The sequence below is a fragment of the Crinia signifera genome, chromosome 2 (assembly GCF_055691185.1).
Source record: "Crinia signifera chromosome 2, ASM5569118v1, whole genome shotgun sequence".
NCBI classification, from domain to species: domain Eukaryota; kingdom Metazoa; phylum Chordata; class Amphibia; order Anura; family Myobatrachidae; genus Crinia; species Crinia signifera.
The window spans coordinates 233,183,203-233,205,737 of record NC_139218.1 but is presented as its reverse complement, the minus strand read 5'-3'; the positions used below and the strand labels follow the sequence as shown (position 1 = coordinate 233,205,737).

At 38.5% G+C, this 22,535-nt stretch overlaps 1 protein-coding gene across 1 annotated transcript in view; it reads right to left on the bottom strand.

The window, feature by feature from the left end:
• The window catches only part of CCDC138 (coiled-coil domain containing 138), a 46,920-nt gene that overhangs the window by 8,873 nt on the left and 15,512 nt on the right, over positions 1-22,535 (bottom strand). The window contains exons 4-12 of the mRNA XM_083174018.1: positions 20,235-20,332; positions 19,967-20,154; positions 19,230-19,388; positions 13,120-13,239; positions 11,573-11,650; positions 11,388-11,489; positions 7,313-7,453; positions 2,235-2,351; positions 1,828-2,005 (exon numbers count right to left, since the gene is read on the bottom strand). Coding sequence (XP_083030144.1) covers positions 1,828-2,005; positions 2,235-2,351; positions 7,313-7,453; positions 11,388-11,489; positions 11,573-11,650; positions 13,120-13,239; positions 19,230-19,388; positions 19,967-20,154; positions 20,235-20,332 — 1,181 coding nt within the window. The remainder of the gene's footprint in view (positions 1-1,827; positions 2,006-2,234; positions 2,352-7,312; positions 7,454-11,387; positions 11,490-11,572; positions 11,651-13,119; positions 13,240-19,229; positions 19,389-19,966; positions 20,155-20,234; positions 20,333-22,535) is intronic.

Sequence of the window (22,535 nt, the reverse complement as noted above, 5' to 3'; positions counted from 1 at the left end):
AATATAGAAGCGGGACATGTACACTCTTACAATCTTCGGTAGGGTACAGCACATGGGGGAAAATAAATAACAGGCATATACACAAAGGTACTTCCTGACCAGAACATGCACAAAGTGTTCTGCAAGCAAGTCTTATACACAATGGCATGTATTCAATGCTCCTATGTCGCTGTAAATAACGGTTGAGTGTGCATGTTTTTTGGAGAGTGGTGAACTTTTCTCTCCTATTTTGTGCTTCCCTGTATTCAGCTCTGTTGCTTCTCCAAAAATATTTTGCGAAGCTAACTCAGTTCACCCTGCACTTCTCTCCATTTCTGTTCAATGGGGATTTTAGTGTCTCTCTCCAAAAGTGTATTCAATGCACAAATTGCGAGTCCTGCTTGGTTCTTTTTTTAGAGCAGTTCTCCATTTTTCCCTCGGCATCTTTTTTAGGTGAACTGTAAGGTTATCTTTCTTAAAGTTGTTATTTTTTTTGTTTTTTATGGCTTATAAATTAAAAAAATGTACTCTAATGTATTTATTGCAAGTGCCATAATGCTGTACTTCTATATTAATTTATTTGGAATTAATAAGTTATTTTAATGGTAACCAATAAGAAATCATTTTGGAATGCTCCTAGTAATTTCCCATGCTTCCTCTCTTCTTCCTCACCTAACCCCCAAACAGGCTTTTAAACACACTAACAATTATAAAATAAATTAAATAAAAACACAGGGCAAAGAAACAATGCCAAAAGCACAACACAAGGATAAAGGCCAAACAGAACAAAATACACCCGTCTGCACAAACCCAATTAAAATAGTCACACAGCCATTTGTTGTAAAATAAATACTGAACAAAACATTTACCTTTCTAAACCTTTGTAAAAAAAATACAAGTCCACAAATGTGAGGAACACGCTGCTGAGAATATCCCAGTCTGACCAGCTCACGTGGAGAGCAGGAGATAACAGATGTCTCCAGTTACAGCTCTCCCATTTGAACTCGCATAATTATGCTAAGCTCGCAAAAGGGGCCGGCGAGCTGGCCACACGTTGAATACTGAGGAAGTCAGAAATGAGGAGATAAGAAAAAGTGGTGAGCACTTCAGAGAGATCACAGGGACACAGAACAGTGAGCGGTGAGCCAGACTCTCAAAAAACATTGAATACTCCTCAATAAGTTCAATGTCAGACTCTAGTGTCCCATTGCTGCATTACTCCTATGCATTTATTTTACGAAAACAAGTCTGGTGTCCAACTACAGTTTTACTTTAGCTTGGTTAAATAGCAAAACCGTGGAAGGGCATGCTTGGATGTGTAATTTTACAGCAGCTAGAGCGACGCATTTTGCCTTCCCCAGCCCTAAAGGTATAACCAGGGGGTGACAGAGCGCTTTCATGCACACATTCATTCTTCTACCGTCCTTGTACTGTAAGTTGTTGTTTTCTTGTTTTTGCTTATTTATGTATTCTGCTAGGTGCTGCTGAACCCTTGTGTCACATATAAAAAACAACAACAACAATAATAATAATAAACTACCTTAATGGGCTGCCATGTAAATAACATTACCCACAAGTCGATTCTATTGAACAAAGGTAAAAGTTCAAAAACTGATACAATAGTGTTTGTTTGAAAAATGGTGTGCAGTCACTAGCACAACACGTGCACTGCTGCTGGGAATATCCAAATGCAGTATAGTATGATAGATTAATTATGTGACATTATAATTTGATCCGTCGTATAGGGTCCTGCACAGCAACATACTAATAGCAAATTATATCTGAAATAAATATGCAGTTTATATTTGCCGTTTATGCAGTGATTAAGAATTGTCAGCTAAAACTCACCTTGCGTTACAGTTTTTAGGATGACTAAAGTTGATATGAATCTCAGTGGTAAATTATTGCTTTTAAAGAAGGCCACAGATCTTGACTTATTTGATATAGCGGTTTCTTCTGTAGGTTGATACGCGACTCCTTTATATGTTTCATCACCCAGACGCCGCAAGGTCGAGGTCATAGCAGACTGTGGTTATAAAAAATACAAGGAAATCAGACAAGAGGTCGCAGATAGTATTGAGTCTATATATAAAATGCTCAGAACATAAAGCTATTATATGTGTGCTTATAAAATCTATTGTTGCCTTAAGTCAGGTCAGAGCCTGTATTTTGTTTCCTTATATGGATTGCTCTTTCTTGAATCTCTGCTGACAATGGCTCCTAGCAATACAAACACAGAAGAGTAAAAACATAACCTGTGTTCCACTTTCAAGTTGTCTCAATGCCCAATATGTGAACCTCATGAATGATAAATGCAGTTTACTGCCGACCAATGGCATCCATTCAAACTGCTCTACGATAACAGGCAGGACCTGAAAAGAGACAGCAAGACATATTCAGGTTTTAAAACCAAGCTCCAAGACACAGATTAAATACATTGGGCTTGATTCAGAGTTGTACGCTAATGCTGATGCAACTGCAATCCTGCACACGGTTATAGTAAGCACATGCTAGTTTATGCATTCCCGCATGACAACAAGAGATGGACTGTGTAAACTGTGAAATAACTACTTTACGTATCTGTACGCTGTGCAGACCCGCCAGCTGGTCTGTACACTCCTCCACCAATCAGATCAACATTGACTGCATGAGTTAAGGTGCATACACACAGAAAGATTTAGCAAATGATCCAATCTCATTAACGATTTCCTCAGAACTCCTGGACAAACGATTTGGTGTTAAATAGTGAACGATTGTACAAACCATTGCACATGAACGATTGATCTTTAATGATGGTGGAGTGGAGTGGGAGCCAGTCAATCAGCTTTACCAAATCATTCATCCTGCATACACAAGAAACGACTGGTACACATTGCAAAATATTAGTCTATGGTCTTTTTGCATGCATGAAAGACCATAAACCTCTATCAACGACAGGTGGGTATGTGCATCAGCATTGATATTGTTCATACACATGGAACGATTTGATCGGGCAAGAACTACCAGATCTATCCATGTGTATGCACCTTAAATTTCGTGTCACGTAGATTCAACCGTATGACTTCCAAATTATATGGACACTGTTATACTGCGAGAACTCGGCCACATCCATAACCATGCTAATGACACTGACTGTACACACACACACAAACACACACAAATGTCTCTGACATTTAGTTATTTTCCAGTCTCCACCTAGATGTGGAAGTCTGTCTTGGTGGTTTTGTCATATGTTAGGGAATTAGTAGGCAAATGCCAGTGCAATCACAAATGCAGTGCGTGTAGAGTAAGGGTTTCCCTTTTTCCAGAATTACATACAATTCTGGGTCAGGTTCTTTGTATGGTAAAATAAAATAAAATACATTTTGTTATGCCTAAGATTTCCAATGGAATGTACAACAAACAGTCAGAATATCAGAAAGAAAAGGTATTTTACATATTAACAAAGGTCTATGCAGAAAGCAAAGGAATTTTAGAAGAACTTTGTATTACTGGCCACAATTGTATAGTACATCAGGTTATGTGGACCAAATGCTGAATGATAGGATTTGTAGATGCCACATTTCATATATCCATTTAAAAAGTGACAAATGTTGCAAACTGCCACTGTATTTCCTATCTGGCTTATCAGCAAATAAGCAGCCAAGAACATTTCCATTTTGTCAGTTAAATGAATTTTGAATGTTGTCTATGAAATTGCTCTGTTTTTATGACCACTTTGTGTTTTTAATAAGATGATATGCCCCCTTTCTGTAGATCTTTATTATATTAATTATTGTCAAAGTTTAAGTCACTACTTAAGTAAATCCCTGTGACGCCAACTGTGAAACATGGAAGAGAACGTGGGCTGGTCTGAGGCTCTTGTGCTGGATCTCGAGTCTGCAATTTACACAGAGCCATTGGAAGCCTCAATCAAAAGAGCTACCACAGCAATACATGTTGTTTACACATAGTTGGTCAACTGTTCATCCTAAAACAGGATATTGGGCTTCAAGTCATAGAATGGCCAGCACAGCCTACAGACATAAACCCGACTGAGTTGGTTTGGGATGGACTGGACACAAGAGTTAGAGCAAAAAAAAACCTACAAGTGCAAGACATTTGTGGGAAATTCTACTACAGTTAAGAACAGCCTCCCGACCCATATTCAATTTCCATTGTAGCAAGCGTACCACAGTGCGTTTAGCGGTTATATCTGCAAACGCTACTTTGTGAAATAAAAATACTATGATTACATTTTGTTATCAAAGTTAGTCTGTTTTATTTATTTTTATTGCCAATTGTTTATTCATTCAATGGTTCATTTTCAGAGGAAAATAAAACTTTAACCTGCAGAAATTTAAAAAAAAACTAGGAGGTTCTAAAACCTTTGACTGGTAGAACATACTGTATGTAATTATTATCATTATTATCTATGTAGTGACAGAAATTTACACAGCGCTGTAGAGAATATATTCCTTAATATCAGCATTTGCCCCACTGGTGCTTACACCATAAGGGCAGACACACATTAGTGTTAATTTTGGCAGAATCTAATTAACCTACCAGTATGTTTGTGATCTGGAAAAAAGTGCAATAAAGTGATGAAAAATTGATACCAAGACTGCATTTTTACACTTGTTTCTTTCTACTAGTGTGCCATTGTCTATTGCAGTATATTTGTGATAGGCTGTCTCATACAGAAGGCACCCAGCAATCAATGAATTGGAAAGCAGACAGTGCAGAATCTTGGATATATAGAGATAGATGATCTCTCTCCCTCCCTCTACCCAGGGCCGCAACTAGAGGCACGTGACACAGGTGCCGGATATATGGGTGTTCTGAGGGGTCACAGAGAAGTAGGGGTATGGAATGTAGTGCAGTGGATAGGGGCGTGTACTGTAGTAATGTAGTGCAGTGTTTAGGGGCATTTATGATGTAGTGCAATTATGTAATTGAACACACTGCCGGAAGGCATGTGATAGTTTAGGGCATGTAGGGCACACAGGGGGCATAAATCATTGCCCCAGGATACAGACTGATGTTCTCAGATCCCAATAATAAAAAACTGCATAACAAAGAATGAGATTTGCCATGTTGCACATATGATCATTTGCAGAAAAATATACATTCGGGTCTTCTCAGGCCACCCCACTCTTTCTTGCACTGACCATCTTATTATAATCAGCACTCTTTTTTTTCTTTAGAAAGATGTAAATGATTAAATTTACCTTCTTATACAGGGGTCATGCAATTTGTAAAGCACGCATTATTACTGTGCAAAATTACATTCCCTTGTGAATGCTTTCCTAAATACTTCCCTTGGTAACATATCAAAACATGTTTCAAATTTATTTCCAAGAACTTGGTTACTTTATTGTGTCAGTTCATATTGCTCTAGTCCTGGTTTCTGTTGAGAGGCCACGGTATGACCCTCTCCCCTCCCCATTATTACACTACCCCCTGATGTTGTAGAGCAGTCATTTCAATTTGGGACTAGACATTATTGCAATTTGTTTTACTCTTATGAAAACTGGAAGTGATCACCGGCAGAACATTTGGTACTAATAACGATATGCAGTCAGCTCAGGTTCTTTCCTCCCAGTGCATGACAGCACCAGTTTTCTATGCAGCAAGTAATTCATCTGGATACACACAGAGGGTACATGCTTACCTCAAAAGGCCTGAAGGCACAATACTTAATCTGTGACATGCCTCATAGTTGGACACTACCTGATCCCAGTTACCTTATGTCCTGCATCAGTTGTCAGCACCCATTATAGTTATCCGTAAGTATACAACAAATAGGGAAGCCAGTTTCTAATTCATTCATTAAAACGTAATAATGCATATAAAAATACATACAGTAATAAATGGTAATATAATAGAGCAACACAGCAGTAATACATTCCAATAACCCCCATATGGGAATATGCTGTAAGACAAAAAAAAAAATGATTACCTTTGACAGGACCAGAGCTCACCACTTGCAAGGTGACCATTCTGTAATTACAGGCAGGGCGGTAAGCTGCATATCTATTCCACTGGGACTTGCTCCAAATAATGGTAGCACCCAAACATCGATCATAAGGGACTGATATACCCCCATATTGGGCACCCCTTATTTATACTGGCACACATGTACCCATCATTAAAGGGGTACTACTAATGCTGATCCCCACAGAATCGTCAGGTGAAAGCAATACTATTCGGACAAGTTTCTTGGTACTTTGTTAATCAAACAATTATATAAACCCTTTGGAACATATAAATAAATCCACAGGGACATCATGGAGAGACTTCGGACCCGTAATAGACTTTAACATTTTTTGTTCTATATTCCATTTGGGTGTGATTTCAATACAATACTGCTGTGCTGCACTATAATAGTATTACATCAGAACTGGAGATATTATATATATATATATATATATATATATATATATATATATATATATATAAACTATAAAATATCTGTTATAGATGTTATTGAATATTAATAAATAATTTAATAAGATCCTAATATCCCTATTTGTTCAATCAGCACACCTATTGAGTGAGCTGCTAATTCAACAAGGATTATATGGACTTTTATGTATACTTAACATGCTAAAATAATCATCAATAATCATTGAACACTCCATAATAGCAGCGGACTACTGAATCTACTGTAGATCTACATTTTTTTAATAGAATTTTTACTTCCTATTAGTATTATATAATGCTACCTATTCAATGTTTTCCCTCTGCTTTCCTTTTCAGGCCGGCTGCCCTTTGACAAGGCTACAAGTCGCTTGGCTGCCTCTGACTATAAGTATCGGGCTACAGTTTAAATTTTGGCACCATTCAAGAGACAATCATGGCTGAGGGTCTCATAGCTCCACCTGCTCACAGCGTCTCATGTCAGATACTGCCAAGCGGAACCTTCAGTTCAGCAGCATTGTTTGAGTACATAATGAATTACTTTACAGTTTTCAACATTAAATCATATTTTCCACCTTTCCAATTTAATTAAGTCGCTTTGTAGTGTATCCACATCCTCTACTGAGTTAACGCTTGACGCTTGCTATTCTGCGTGGGCTTGATGGGCAATAAGGAGCCATAAAATGGGTAAAATGTGTGTCCCTTCCCTGTGATTCCACATCCCTTTTTTTTCACAAAGGACCCCATTCAACTACTACTTGAAGCCACCTGGCTAGCAAAATGTTTGGTGGAGAACACTGTTTTATACAGTAACTGTGTTTTAATAATCAGGATGTACATCTGCAAACAAAAGGCACAGTATGTGACAGCATTACTCAGCTAGGCTTTGTTGCAGTTCTATAGGAGCTGTATAAAAATGTAATACACATACCTTGGCATACCTTTCCTGCACAGAGTTTGTGGGCAATTTATCTACATATAATGATTGGTCTTGGCTTCCATTTTCTTCTGATGCTGATATAAAGTCCATAAGAACAGTTAAAAGCTTGTATATTTGCATATTATTAGTAACCTGCAGAAAAGTCAACATGTTATCATTAGCAGGTGTAATCTGTAAATCAAAACAGTAATTTAGGTAAATGCACATGATGATGTATGTAACCTCAAGAACATCATATACTGTAAATCAGGAGTGGCCAAACTGGTCCTCAAGATGTACCAATGGTCCAAGTTTTCAAAATCACCTAGCTATTGCATAGCTGTAGTCATTACTAACTGTCACATTTTCAAACATGCTGCATTCATTCCTACTATAGATCCACAGGTTGCCTGAACTTGTACTGTTGGTAGATCTTGGCCACCCCTGTTGTAAATGATGTCTGTAACCTTCAGGGTTAATATAACAGTCTCAAAAGCCTCATGAGGTAAGCTATGTTCTGGTCTTAAGCTAAATACACACTGTTCAATTTTGTGGTTGTCACAACAATCTGTGATTTTTCAGCAAATTGAAGACCCCAATATCAGAGTTACAAACTACGCATTAAAAAAAAATTCTGACACACCACACTTAATTTACATTCATGACAAGGGAAATGTCATATTATCAAGAATACAAACACATTGCTCTGTATTGGGGAGATTGAGGGCGAGCTTTTCTGATCTAGTACAAGGAGTGTTTACTGACCCTAATTTTTCCGGTTTACCGCCAAATAATTGTTCATACGCACTATGCAATAAAACTGGCCAAGCACCAGATTACTGGCAATAATTGTATTGCACCTAGCTTTAGAACTTTTTTGGGTACTTGTTTCCTAGCACAACGTCCATCGCATACCATATTTAGTGGGGACATGTAATACGAGCCCGAAGCGTGGCGAGCCCCGCGAGGGGACGCGGAATACATGTAGAGTAATCCGTGTCCCCTCACGGGGCGCGCAGCGCTCGCCATGCTTCGGGCTCGATGACTCGCCACACTATCTAAAGTCAACTCCACGCCGACGTGGATAGTGGGGGTATGAAAAGGTCGGAGGACGCGTACCGCCGCCCCTCACGGGTTCGCTGCGCTCGCCACGCTTTGTGTTGGCGTTGATAGTGGGGGTGACGTTGACAATGGGGGTGCATTTAACATTGTAAGCACCCATTAGGGGTACATTGCTTGTACAATTAAAAATCGCATTGCATGCCGCTCTATTGCATGCGATGCGATTGCATAAGATGCACTTCAATCAAAATCGGGGGCGCCGTGCTAGAAAACAAGTACCCTTTTTTGAATCACAGAGCCCTAGAGTAACATAATATTTTCATGGCACCCCTATGTCAAAGGTTTTTTGTTTGGAAAATGTGAAAAAAAATGAAGTCAATCGTTTTTAGATATCATCATTATGTGGTGAGGGACCAGATTTGCTTGTGTTTGCCCTCATATTTTATGATTGGTAATCACCAGCACTGGTTTTGACCAGTGGTTTAACTATAGAGGGTGCAGGAGATGAAATTGTTATGGAGCCTGGCAACTAATTTTTTCATCAGTATACTTTATCTTTCTCCCACACCCTCTTTGGGGTCGATTTATTTCAGCACACTGTGAATAGCGAATTATGAGAGAGCTCCCCAGGTCTACTTAAATCAGCACGCTGATAAGCCAGACTTATGGATTTCTGCTTCCACCCCAGGAAGGGTGCGAGCAGAAATCCTCCGAAACTTGTCAATACTGTTTGTGCCCTAGCGGGATGCAAACAACATTGCGGTGAGGCAATTTAGTCGGAGAATGGCAGTACTTGCACTAAATATTCTGACATAACAGCAAGCTTATTTGAATAGCCCCGGCAGCTCCCTCCTGGAGTTAATCACAGTTCATTGAATTTAATTGACCCGTTTGTCTCTCATTTTCCTTATTTTCTCTTCTCCCCCCTCCCCCCAAGGTACATTGTAGTGGTGGTGTTGGGAGGGGGCGCCTTTCAAGATTTTGCTATGGGCCCTCATAGTACTAGTTACGCCTCTAGTTTTGACTAATGTATTGCCCATACTACAAATTGGTCCTGAAATACCAATCCAAGGCACCCCAGCAAGTTTCTCGAGGCACCCCAGGGTGCCTAGGCACACAGTTGGGGAAATACTGCTTTAGAGTGAATTCTCAAAACTGGAAGAGATGAAAGCATCACCCCAGCGGAAGGCCTAACACAAAGAGATTTGCTCTGAGAATGCATTGAGGCTTTCTGTTTGGTGTAAATGCGTATATTTATATTCTCATACATCATGATTTCAAAAATCTAGGTACTGAATTCAATTCAGGTACACAGAGGTATACATAACAGTCTAATAGGGAATCTACAGTATTTGTATATCTTCTGAATGGGTCTCAATGAAATCAATATAAAAATCGTATTTGATATGTAAATGTGTGGAAACTTCTGCCTAATTGCTAAAAAGGGGTGTTCATTCTTTGTTTATTGAGAAGATATAAAAGGTATACTATTTTGGAATATTTTGGATTCAACCACAATATATGGGAAAATCTCTTCCCATATTACCATACCCTGTTCTCTCAGTGCCCACCCAGTGAAAAACAGTTATATACTTGTAGGTAGATTTAGTAAAGCTTCTAAAAATGAAGGTGATGTTACCCATAGCAACCAATCAGATCATGTCTAACATTTTCTAGGATGCAATACAGGATTGATAGAATCTGGTTGCTATGGGAAACATCACCTTTTAGAAGCTTTAGTAAATTTGCTCCTTGATGTATTACATAGTAAATTGTCATATTGATGAGCCGCTCATTCTTCCAAACCAATTTCCCTTGCAGATTGTACTATGTAAATTTATATTCTAAATCTTTCTCCTTTTAAATTGTCTTTATTGCTTTAAACAAATTTGTATATTTAGAAGAGGTTGATTGTTTGGCTGTGTTAAGCTTTTAGCTGCCAGAACAATGAGCATGTGCTAGTTTAAAATGAAGTCACAGGCTTTGTGCAATCAATGGTAGCTGAGGTAAGTGAACGTGAGTGACTGTGTTGGGGAAGAGTCATGTAAGAGCTGTAGCTTGAAGTAGGTGAATGCAGATTGCGTACTGGAATTCTTACGGTCCACTTACAGTTGCTTCCTCGTCATGAGTGCGCAGAATACTGTAGTCAGGAGCAATTTCCTGACAAGTTGATTATTTGATAGTTTGTCAGATGAGGGAATGACAGTGAAGTATTCACAAACATAAATGTTTCAATTGTGCTGTGAACTGCTCTCATCACATTCCACTATTTGCATCTGTCCTGACCACATACAAAAATACAACTTTCTCAGGCGCATATGCTTCTTTGTTTCCTCTGTTTGTACTGTAATTGCGTTAACATGCCTTTAAGATATTCCTGCATTAGAACGGTGCTGTCCCACCTACACAGGCGAAAGCAGGCGTATGTGGCAAAATGGTATAGGTCTGTGTAGCTTTATGTAAAGACTTGGCACCATATTATATAACTGCAGATAAATGTATCAACAAAAAGGTTGAAGACAGGCATCTCTGAACAAATATCTGAAAACGTCTATTACATATATAAATGCGTCTACCTGGGCCCTAGTCCAAACACTCCCCTGTGAGAGAGAATAAATATTCCAGGCAACAATGCAGAAGAAAGGAGACTTAAAGGGTCACTAAACAGGAAAGAGAATTCTACTGTACCTTACACACCTCCTGATTGCCCACATGCATTGTCAGAGCTCCTTAGTCTCAGCTGGGGAAGCCCATGAGAAAATGAGGTGCCCACAAAAGGAAGAAAAGATTTGGATGTGCACCTTGGCGATATCAGTTTAATCTATCGATGTTTCAAATCCAATCATTACAATACTCATTTATTTATTAACAGTTTCTTATATCTGTTGCGCTTTACAAAGGAGACATACTTTTGACATACTTATATTGTAACCGAGCCCAGCAAAATAAAGCTAACTAGGATAATGGTTGCATTTCTTTTAATCAACCATGGATGGACAATGGCACAGACATTGGCTTATTTTACCTTTGGTTTTACAGATGTTTTCTCTGCTCGCTGAAGCTTTGGATATAGTCCAACCTGAGAAACATCTTTGCACTTCTGTACTGCAGCGAACGCCTGCTTTCTCTGGAAAAATATGTGGCCCTGTTTAGCAAAATATTGGCTTCAAATAGCAGCAACATCAATATAATGGTGAATACGTAACTTACTTGCAAGTTTTCTAGACGGGACTGAACTTTCTTAGCTTGGATTTCCAATCTCTTATTTTGCTCAGTTACTTCATTCAGCTTTATAAAACAAGCAGAAATAACAAATATTTAAACCAGGAAGAGGGCATCAATGGGAGTAACATTACTTATACCCCATTCACACTAGCCTAAATTTCCGGGCTGGGTCCGGGAACAACCCGCGACTAGTGCTGGTGTGAAAGGTTCCTGTACCAAATTCCTGGGCAAATCTGCCAGGATTTCAACCCTGCTGGGTAGCAGGGTTGCTCCCCGGTCCATCCCGGACCATCCATCCTGGCGGGTATGAAAGGTGTAGGGACACATCCCTCCTTCCCGTGTTGCCTCTGCTGAGGCTAGCAGGGCAACTTCCTGTTAATGTGGAAGCACACATACATGTCCAGAGGCATCATACAGTGTGCAGGGAGACACTGTGCATGTTCTGTGGCTCAACAGAACACAGCAGTGCGTTTTAACCCCTTAAAGCCAAGAATATCTGCAATGGCATTCACACAGCGTGCAAGAAGATACTGTGCAAGCTCTGTGGCACAACAGACCCCATCAGTGCTATTTAACCCCTTAAAGCCTGCAAAGTCTGCAAAGGCCTGCCCTCCCTCTCTCTCTTTACCCCTCTTCCTAATGACCTCATCTTTGGGGGACCGATAAAAGGCCATTTTCAATTATATTCTCATAGAAATGCAGGGTCATCCTGGGTTCAGTGAGAAAGGTGCCAACCCGGGTTGTCCCAGATTCAAAAGCATGTGTGAATGGGTCCCAACCAGGGACTGTCCCTGCATGTCCCTGGAATTTAATTCCCGGGTTGGTCTCTGCATTTCTGGTGTGAAAGGGGTATTACACTAGCTACCTTAAAATGCAATGCTGATGGTTTTACTCACAACTCACATGTTTAAAGATATGTGTACACCCAGATGCCACACTAAGCCTGTGCAAATACCCTTCTGCCAGATCTCTCTGAGTTCACCCAAGCCACATCTTGTGGCAGTAAGCGACTCATATGGTAGTTGTATTGAAGATGGGATGTAGCCCATAGCAACAAATGAGATTCGATCTATTATCTTCTAGGAGGTGCTTCTTTGAAAGAACTCCCATCTTAGTTAATTTACCCCTTAGTGCTAAAATAGTGGACAGTTATAGATTTGCTTCAGAAAGCAAATATATAAAATTATTAGAATTTCATATATGACTTGAGATTTTTTTTAAGTCCGCCATTATATATATATACTTTTTTTATTGATATGTTGTTTTATGCATAGCTTTGTAAATTATTAATTAAAGAAATGGTTTGCAAAGCTTATATATTGGCCTCTTTTTAAAAAAGTACTCATAAGGAGCTCTTTCTAAGAGATCATTAGCTATATTTTTATCTTCACTTTAATTATTCTTTTTTTTAATGCATCTGAATTTGATTGCATTATGTTATTTAAATACTATACACATTTTCATTCTAAATTGGCCATTACACAGTTCACACATCAAATACGAAGAATAGACGACAGATAATTGCATCTTGCCTGCTTTTTTAAAGTGTCATTCAAATCCTTCAGGGTATCAAATGAGGACTTCATCCTCTTGTTTTCTTTAATCTTCTCTTTGAGGGCATCTGATACCTGTTTTACCTCCGCATCATGCTGCTGCAAGGTAAAGAATACACCCCTTGTTAAAGAACTTTAGTTAGATAAAATTCAATATATATTAAACAAGTTGCCTAGAATGGTCAATATTATTTTAAAACCTGAATTTTTCCTTAATAAACAACAACAACAACTGCAGGGGGGAAAAAACAAATAAAAATAACAACATTTGTTAAGAAGTTGTAAACAGAGGACTTCTGGTGGGCGGCACGCATGGAGCATTAGCGTTTCGCCATGCTCAACTCGAAAAAGGGAGAGACCCGAGAGTCAGACCCAGATACTATCATGGATCGGAGACACAAGAGTGGGCGGAAGAAGCTACCGTCCACGGTACTAACCAACGGATTATTAGTGGATCACTAATCAGGCTTTTGTAGCCAGAAAAAAAGAGTATTTTCTATTTTTTTTTATAGTTTTTTTGTATTTTTAATTTTTTTACAGTTTTATATTATTCAATTAAAAAAAATATATATATATATATATATGATGATCAGGTACTTGAAAGCAAACTGCGGCACTCCAGGGTCTTGTATAAAGTATCAAAATGGCATTTATTACATTAAATGCAGAAGATCCGACGTTTCGGGGATCGAGTCCCCGTTTTCAAGGTGTGGTGAAAACGGGGACTCGATCCCCGAAACGTCGGATTTTCTGCATTTAATGTAACAAATGCCATTTTGATACTTTATACAAGACCCTGGAGTGCCGCAGTTTGCTTTCAAGTACCTGATCATCCTAAACATTTTCTGGAGGGCACCGGGGCAATACAGATTTGGGAGAGTGCCAGGCCGCAACGCAGAGTATATATATATATATATATATATATATATATATATATATATATATATATATATATATATATATATATATATATATATATATATATATATTGGCCGGTACATACTATTGCACTATTTTTTATTTATCTGTTCCTAGCGCTATCTTTATTTTATTTTCTTCTCTTGTATTGGAATTTGGTAGTCCCGCATGGTTAGCAGCTGGAACATTACACATATAGGGTTGATTTAACGCTTAATATACGTCATTGTTTACCTATAGTACACGATTGAAGAAACCATAATAGATCCACAAGGAAGATATATAATAATGGATTTACAAATTCGGGATATCAAATCTACACTAGTTAATATTTACGCACCAATAGAAGCCAAAACTGTGTTTTTTTTCACATATCAGACCATTATTATTGAGTAGGGAAATCACAAACTTAATTTTGGGGGGAGACTTTAATGGTGGACCATTGGTAGACACCAATATAATCCAATACAGCAACTAATGGAGGATCAGGAGATAAGTGAACAATGGAGAATTACTCACAGGACAGATAGAGCATATATGTTTTGTTCTATTTTGTTCTAGACTATATATTCGTGGCTGACTACTTAGTCCCCAAAATTGTGGCTAGTAAAATCAATAGCATAATAATAATATTGGATCATCCCATAGTCTCAGTCTCAATAAAATTATCTCAAAACATGGAGAGAGTCCGAATATGGAGGTTCCCAAGCTACCTATACCACTCTAACTATTTCAACAATTCTTAAGTAACAAATGGGTGGAATATATGGGAAAACAATATTGAGCATGTGGTATTAATATAGAAGGCCTCAAAAGCAGTAATAAGAGGAGAAAACATAGCATACACATCTAGACAAGGAAAAATACCCCAGGATAAATTAGATATATTAAAAAAGGCAGTCTGATATTTATATCAAAACTTATATATCAAAACTACATTAATGACCCAACTGATGACTTAGAGAAATATCAACATGTGAGACATATATTAGAAAGTTAGTTATTGGCATAAGCCAAATTAAATATGGATTATACAAAAAACATTTTTTTTTTAAGTGGGGAAACCAAACCGGTTCCCTATTGGCAAATATGTCTAAACCTAAAAAATGTAGAAACAATATTACGGCTATGAGGGGAGAGAATCCGGGGACGATATTATGTAAATCCTCAGATATTTTAAATACATTTGAAGCTTATTTTGATGAAATATATAAAATCACAACAACCTGATTCAAAATCATTAAAGGTACTGAACGAGGTTGATCTCCCACAGCTCACAAATATCCAGAGAGAACTGTTAGAAGCTGACATTAGTGAGGAAGAAATAGCAGCAACCATAGCCAAAATGTCCTGAGGGACATAGGTGCCGATTCTGTGGGTGCTCAAGGGCCCGAGCACCCACGGAAATTGATGAGCACCCACAGGCCCGAGTCCCACTGCTGGGCCGCCATATTAACTTGCTAATTTGCGGCTGCAGCACCCACATTGCCGGACCCGCCACCTGGGAAACAGTATGCCCGGAAGAGTGTATTCTGTCTGCGGAGTACCTGCACTGTGGGGGCATTTATGTACTAGCACTGTGGGGGCATTTATGTATGTGGAACTCTGTTCCCATAATTTTAATATTGGAGATATCTGTGCTCCGTAATATAAATTGGTATTATTTTGTCTCCACACCCCTTCCCCATGAAGCCACTCCTCTATATTTTTGGCTTGAGCACCCACCAGCAAAAAATAAATTGGCACCTATGCTTAGGGAAATCCCTGGGACCTGACAGGTTGACAATAGAGTACTATAAAATTTTACAAAAGGAGATGGCCCTGACACTACTACAACCTTATCGTTTAATTCATAAAATTATATCATATACCCCACATTTAATTCAGCGCATACTATATTGCTACCTAAAGGATCTGTTAGAGCTCTCCTCGTATCAACCAATCACTCTTCTTAACGTTGATTTTAAGATAATGGCAAAGATTATGGCAACAAGATTGTAGAGCATTATACCTTCACGGTTAACAAAACATCAGTTAGGGTTTGTGAGCAGCAGACATTCGGTGAAAGGAATAAGATTGACTTTAACAGCAATATCATCGGCTGCCCAGCCTAATGCAAAGCAATCAAACATGCTACTGAGTTTAGACGCACAAAAAGCATTCAACACTGTCTCATGGCAATATCTGAGGGATATACTTTCACAGGGAGAGTTTGGAACAGACTTTAGAGCAATAGTTGAATTTTTTTATAATAAACCAGTGGTTAATAAACCAGTGATAAATGGTTACAAAAGTAAACAAAATTGAGATGTTCCGAGGGACAAGACAGGGGTGCCCCCTGTCCCCACACCTCTTTAACCTGGTTTTGGACCCTGTGTTAAGATCAATACAATCCTGGCCAACCAGGAAGGGGATTCAAATAGGCACACAAAACATTAAAATATCTTCTTTTGTAGGTTATATATTGCTATATATATATCAGACCCAAAGGATTCACTTAAACCCCTCATGGAAAAAAATTAAGAAAATAGGTAGTCACTCAGGGTTTGGGGTGAACTTTGAAAAATCAATAGCAATGACGCTAAAGAGTAGTTGCACAAAACCTAATTGGGCACAAGAGATAAATGTAAAATGGACCAAAGAGGCGATATCATACTTGGTGATACGTTTTGCGAAGGACATATCAAGTCTATACTCAGTAAATACAAATAAAGCCATAAACATAAATGTAAAATAAAATAAAGATCTAAAAAAGAAAAAAAAATAAGTTGTAAACAAAACAATAATATGAGGACACAGACAAAATCCTGAAAAGGGAATTGATCCCTCGACAATGGGGAGGAGAAACACGGTAAGCTCTGTACATTACCTACACACTAAAGTGGCAAGTCAATGTGCCACAGTAGATTTCCACAGGCTAATTGATCTCCCAGGTCTATCCAATTAGCCCAGAAGACATCAGTCACCTGCCTTAGCAGGGGTTGACGGGTGCCACATCTGCGTTAATGCAGAAATCAGTTAACCTTTAATGGATTCTGGCCCTTATTCTGGTTGACTCGCTCAGGAGATTCTAATATGTTTTAGTGATACACTAAGAATATAATCTGCAGGAGTTTTTTATTTATTTTATAAGACATATAGTAAAAATAACTTGCTTTCCATGATTTAAAGTATGGATACATAATTATTATTATTTTTTTATTTGCGGAGAACCTTGCGCAAATTAAGCTAGCCATAGGTTATAGACAATTGCAAAATCTCAATATCCATATATGTACAATATGTACAATATATATTGTACTCAAATTCAAAAGAGTGGCCAGATATTAAAGAATACCAAAAATGTAGGTCGGATGATGACCCTGTTGTCCAACTGTGTTTACCCTCATCCCTGAACAATAACTGATAATTTTTCAAGCGTTTGTGGGCACATACAATTATAATAGCATTCACCCTGTATATAATAACTTAGTGTTTTGATATTTTTGCTGCTGTGCGTGTAGATTTTTTCTTTCTAAGTTTGGCTGCTGAAGTGTATGTACAAGTCTGAAGAGAGTGATTCTTTTTCATAGTAAATCATTTTGGCCAATTGGAATATTATCCGGGTATCCTTGTTAGACATACATGGTCAAAACATTCCAACACAAACAAAGCACTGTTGGCCTAGGATATGCAGCATATTGCACAAAATACCTGGTGAATCAATGTGGAATTGTTTAAAAATCACTGTACCACTTAATGTATTTTCTAGATTGTTTCAATATGTCCATTCTAGAAAATGACATACCTTTTATTTTGGGACATATGGTACTAGAATTCTGATTGATGTGCTATGTGTAAGAAGTGTTATTCCAGTTGTTCGTAACACTACGGAAATTGTGCATCCTTCAAAGAAGTTTATTATGAGATTCTGAAGATCTTTAACATTAAAGACATATATGTGATTTAAAGAAAAAGTATATATTTCAAACAGTTATATAGTGGGTAATATTGACAGTATATAGAAAAGATAATCAAAATAAATGAGTACTCTTTTTATTTTAGAAAAGATTGGATTGAAAGATTTTTTCCCAAAGGGATGGTCTGCAAAAAGTACTAGGGTGCATGTGAGGGATAACCAAAAATTTTACTGGCGCACAGGCCATATAAACATCTTGTGTAAACAATAAATACTAAACTATGTAGGAGGGAAAGGAGGGCGTTTTATGGTTAAAGACGGAGCTCTCTTACACAGTTGTTTGGCAAGTGAAAATATTAATAGATTGCTATATGACCCATGCAAAGTAGGACATACATGGAGCCAAGAGCACATGGATCTTTTCAGTGTGCTCTGAAAGATTCTACTCATATATTCTAATGTATACACTGACCATACCTTCCTGATGAGTAACATAAGGGATGTTGGCTCTTTTTCCAATCTTTGCCATTTTACTGCATTAGCTATATAAAAGATATATTTGCAAAGCAAAGTACATGAGAGAGTTCCTTGTTCTGGCGTCGATGCTAGGGTTCTATTTGTTGGAATACATTTAACCTACTAGAATATTTTTCAGATTTTGGGAGAAACCAGATTAATCAGGAGTAACCCCATTATAGCATGGGAAAATATCTAGTTAGGGCTGTGTTGGGAATGGAACCCAAAACCTCACTACTGTAATTCTAACCATGCATCATCCATGCCAAACTGCAATTGCTACACTAGAGAAATCTGTGCATTTTATGGCGAGCCCTGTCGTTTTGATGGCCGCACTTGCCGTATCCACCTTGCTGAAAAGAACCAGCAAATTGGAAACGGAGAGTGAAGGGGACGCCATTGAATACTCTGACAGTGGGCTATCAGCACTGCTCACCATATAGCTCGCCATCAGAGACTCGCCGGAGGCATTGAATATACCCCTATATCTGGTTTTAGACAATGGAGGCTGTGAACAGAGGACAATGATGAGAATGCAGTGTGTTAGTTTGAATATGTACAATAAGCAGAATCCATATAATCTGCAAAACACCACATTCTTTACAAAGCAAATCAAAGCCAAACTGCAGCAAAATTAAGGTTAATACAACAGCGAATTTTTAAAACATAATAAATACAATCCTTATGTGATAACAGATCAATTGTAAGTGAAACACCAAAAACCTGTGCTCATTTTTATACAAGAATATTTATTTACCTCTTTCATGATCCGAAATTTTTCATGCACAATCTCTTCTACACCCTTTATCTTGCTTAGGGTAGCTTCATGTTTTAACAGCATCTCCTCCCTTTCCAGCAAACGCTGTTCTCGCTTTTTCAGCTGAAGTGAATACTCATTCTGTGACATCCTTTCTTGCTACAGCATAACACACACATACATTGCAATTATTAAGTTGAGGCTCAATTGCTTACTTTTGCTAAGAAAGTAAATAATATAGCAAGTAAGGTTACAATGGAACATACATACCTATTTAAATAATATACCTAAGACAAATGCTTTGAGTATACATAATAAAATCTATAGTAGACATTGGGACCCTTTATCACTAGTTTCTGTATTTTCTATAAAATACATTTCTGTATACACATCACAAATTGGTAGATTTATAAAAAAGGGCTAACAGAGCGAGTAAAATAATGGTTACAATATCTGATCTTGCGAGCACCTTGGCAAAGTCATTTTGCATTATAGGTGGGGCAGATATAACATGTGCAGCGAGTGTTAAATCACAATATAAAAATAAAGCTGTCCAGCATTAGGCTACATGTAAAACCAGCCAGTATTTATTCTGAATGTAAAAATGAAGACTAAGCCCCACTATGTTCTGTCACCTCAGATCTTTATAGTTTATCAGGACCTCTTTAAACCAGTAGAGCAATCCAAATGATTTCATAATTAATGAATTCATATTTTTGTCACAATATGTTATTTACCTGCAGTTTTTGGTAGATTTCTGACAGCTCATCATATATGCCATGGACTTCAGAAGGGAAAACATTAGAGCCTTTTAAAAAGCTGTTGTGTGACCGCCCAGTGTTTTGTTTTATAGCACCCGAACCACTTGAGTCCAGAGATGGATCAGTGAAAGTGTTTGTGGCCAAATAAGATGGCAACGTAACATCTGTAATAGAAAGATACACAGCCTCTGGTAACATCATTTTCTAATATGTATTACTGCTTATCACCTAATACTGTTGTTACCTATTTCGGTGTACAAGCGGGTGTTGGAATCCTGAATTGGGCATATGTCTCCATCAACAATGTGGTCATCTGTCATCTCCAGTTGTGAATTAGCAATCCTATTAACAGAAAAAAATAGTTCTATTGAGGTTTCCCCCATCTAACAACCTGAACAGTAATATCTCCATCTGTAAGGGTGGGCCAGGGGCTGGATTTAACAGAAAAATGCAATCAGTATACAAGTGTTTGTATAGAGACAAATTACAACATGAGTACATAATATACATCTACAAATTTGTCCTCATACACCCACCCTTTTTGCATCAAGTGGTGCACTTTTACCCTTAAATTTCCCTCTTAGGGGGGTATTCAATCCTAGATGATATTTCGAATAGTGGTAAATACCTGCCAGGACCTATTCAATTCCAGCAGTTTTTGGTCAGGACTCTGCTCTTTGAAAACCCGAATCTGCATTGGTGGCAATGAACGCTTAACCCTTTGAGTGCCAATTGAACTTGTCAAAATAGGGTATTCAATCCTAGATGATATTTCGAATAGTGGTAAATACCTGCCAGGACCTATTCAATTCCAGCAGTTTTTGGTCAGGACCCTGCTCTTTGAAAACCCGAATCTGCATTGGTGGCAATGAACGCTCAACCCTTTGAGTTCCAAGTGAACTTGTCAAAATAGGGTATTCAATCCTAGATGATATTTCGAATAGTGGTAAATACCTGCCAGGACCTATTCAATTCCAGCAGTTTTTGGTCAGGACTCTGCTCTTTGAAAACCCGAATCTGCATTGGTGGCAATGAACGCTTAACCCTTTGAGTGCCAAGTGAACTTGTCAAAATAGGGTATTCAATCCTAGATGATATTTCGAATAGTGGTAAATACCTGCCAGGACCTATTCAATTCCAGCAGTTTTTGGTCAGGACCCTGCTCTTTGAAAACCCGAATCTGCATTGGTGGCAATGAACGCTTAACCCTTTGAGTGCCAAGTGAACTTGTCAAAATAGGTGTATAAATTGCCCCGCAAACATTTTTAGGTACTTGTGAGTTATCTGGGCGTCCGATTTTTTGATTGTATGCCTTAAGTTAAGGCATACAATCAGATGCGATGCGATGCGATATCGCATCGCATCGCATGCGACCATCGGATGCGATGACCCGATTTTTCCATAGGAATCAATGTTAAAATGGACTGAGTCCATTTTAACATGGAATTCAATGGGAAAAAGGGGTCCTTTTCATACCCCTACTATCCAAGTGGGCATGGAGTTGGATATAAACCTGTGGCGAGCGTAGCGAGCCACCGAGCCCGAAGCGTGGCGAGCGAAGCGAGCCCCGCGAGGGGACGGTATTCCGTGTCCCCTCGCGGGGCTCGCTACGCTCGCCACGCTTCGGGCTCGGTGGCTCGCTACGCTCGCCACAGGTTTATATCCAACTCCATGCCCACTTGGATAGTAGGGGTATGAAAAGGACCCCTTTTTCCCATTGAATTCCATGTTAAAATGGACTCAGTCCATTTTAACATTGATTCCTATGGAAAAATCGGGTCATCGCATCGCATCCGATGGTCGCATGCGATGCGATGCGATGTCCCGATCCGACCCGATTTAAAAATCGGACGCCCGGATAACTCACAAGTACCCATTTTTATCCATCATAATGACCTGAAATGTTAACCTGATATATGAAATATAATTTTTTTTACATAACATTTTTAATTTTTATTTATATAACAAATATATATATAAAAATATTTTGCACATCTCACAGAGATGTTGGCACTCAAAGTGTAATCGTGGAAAGAGCAGCCATTTCTGTCTAAAAAATGTGGATTCAGATCGATGTCATTTGTGACTTTTGGAATGTTTCTGACAGTTGGAAAATATTAAAAAACATTGAGTAGGTCGAATGTGAATTCAATCTATTATAGGCGAAAAGGACCTATATTTGACTTTCGGCAAGGAATGAATACCCCCTTAGTGTCCAATTCTGATTTGTATGCAAACCTGATGGTTTAAATACAATTTAGATTTTTGGGGGTCTCCATGTACAGGACCTGTTGCTCGTCACTTCAGAATGATTGACATGCTGCAACATTTGGGAAGCTGTGACCAAGTCAGTTTTATAAAATGTGGGCGTGTTGGGCCCTGGCATGAGTCTTTGGACGCAGACTTTCTGAACCCGGCAGACCCATTCTAACAGCCTGTGTACTGTCCATCTGAACCCATCCTTGACAGATAACGGGGCTATGGTGCAGTGCTTGGTAACCATTTGCAGCCCTTCAATGACTTCATGTACCCCTACAACGATATA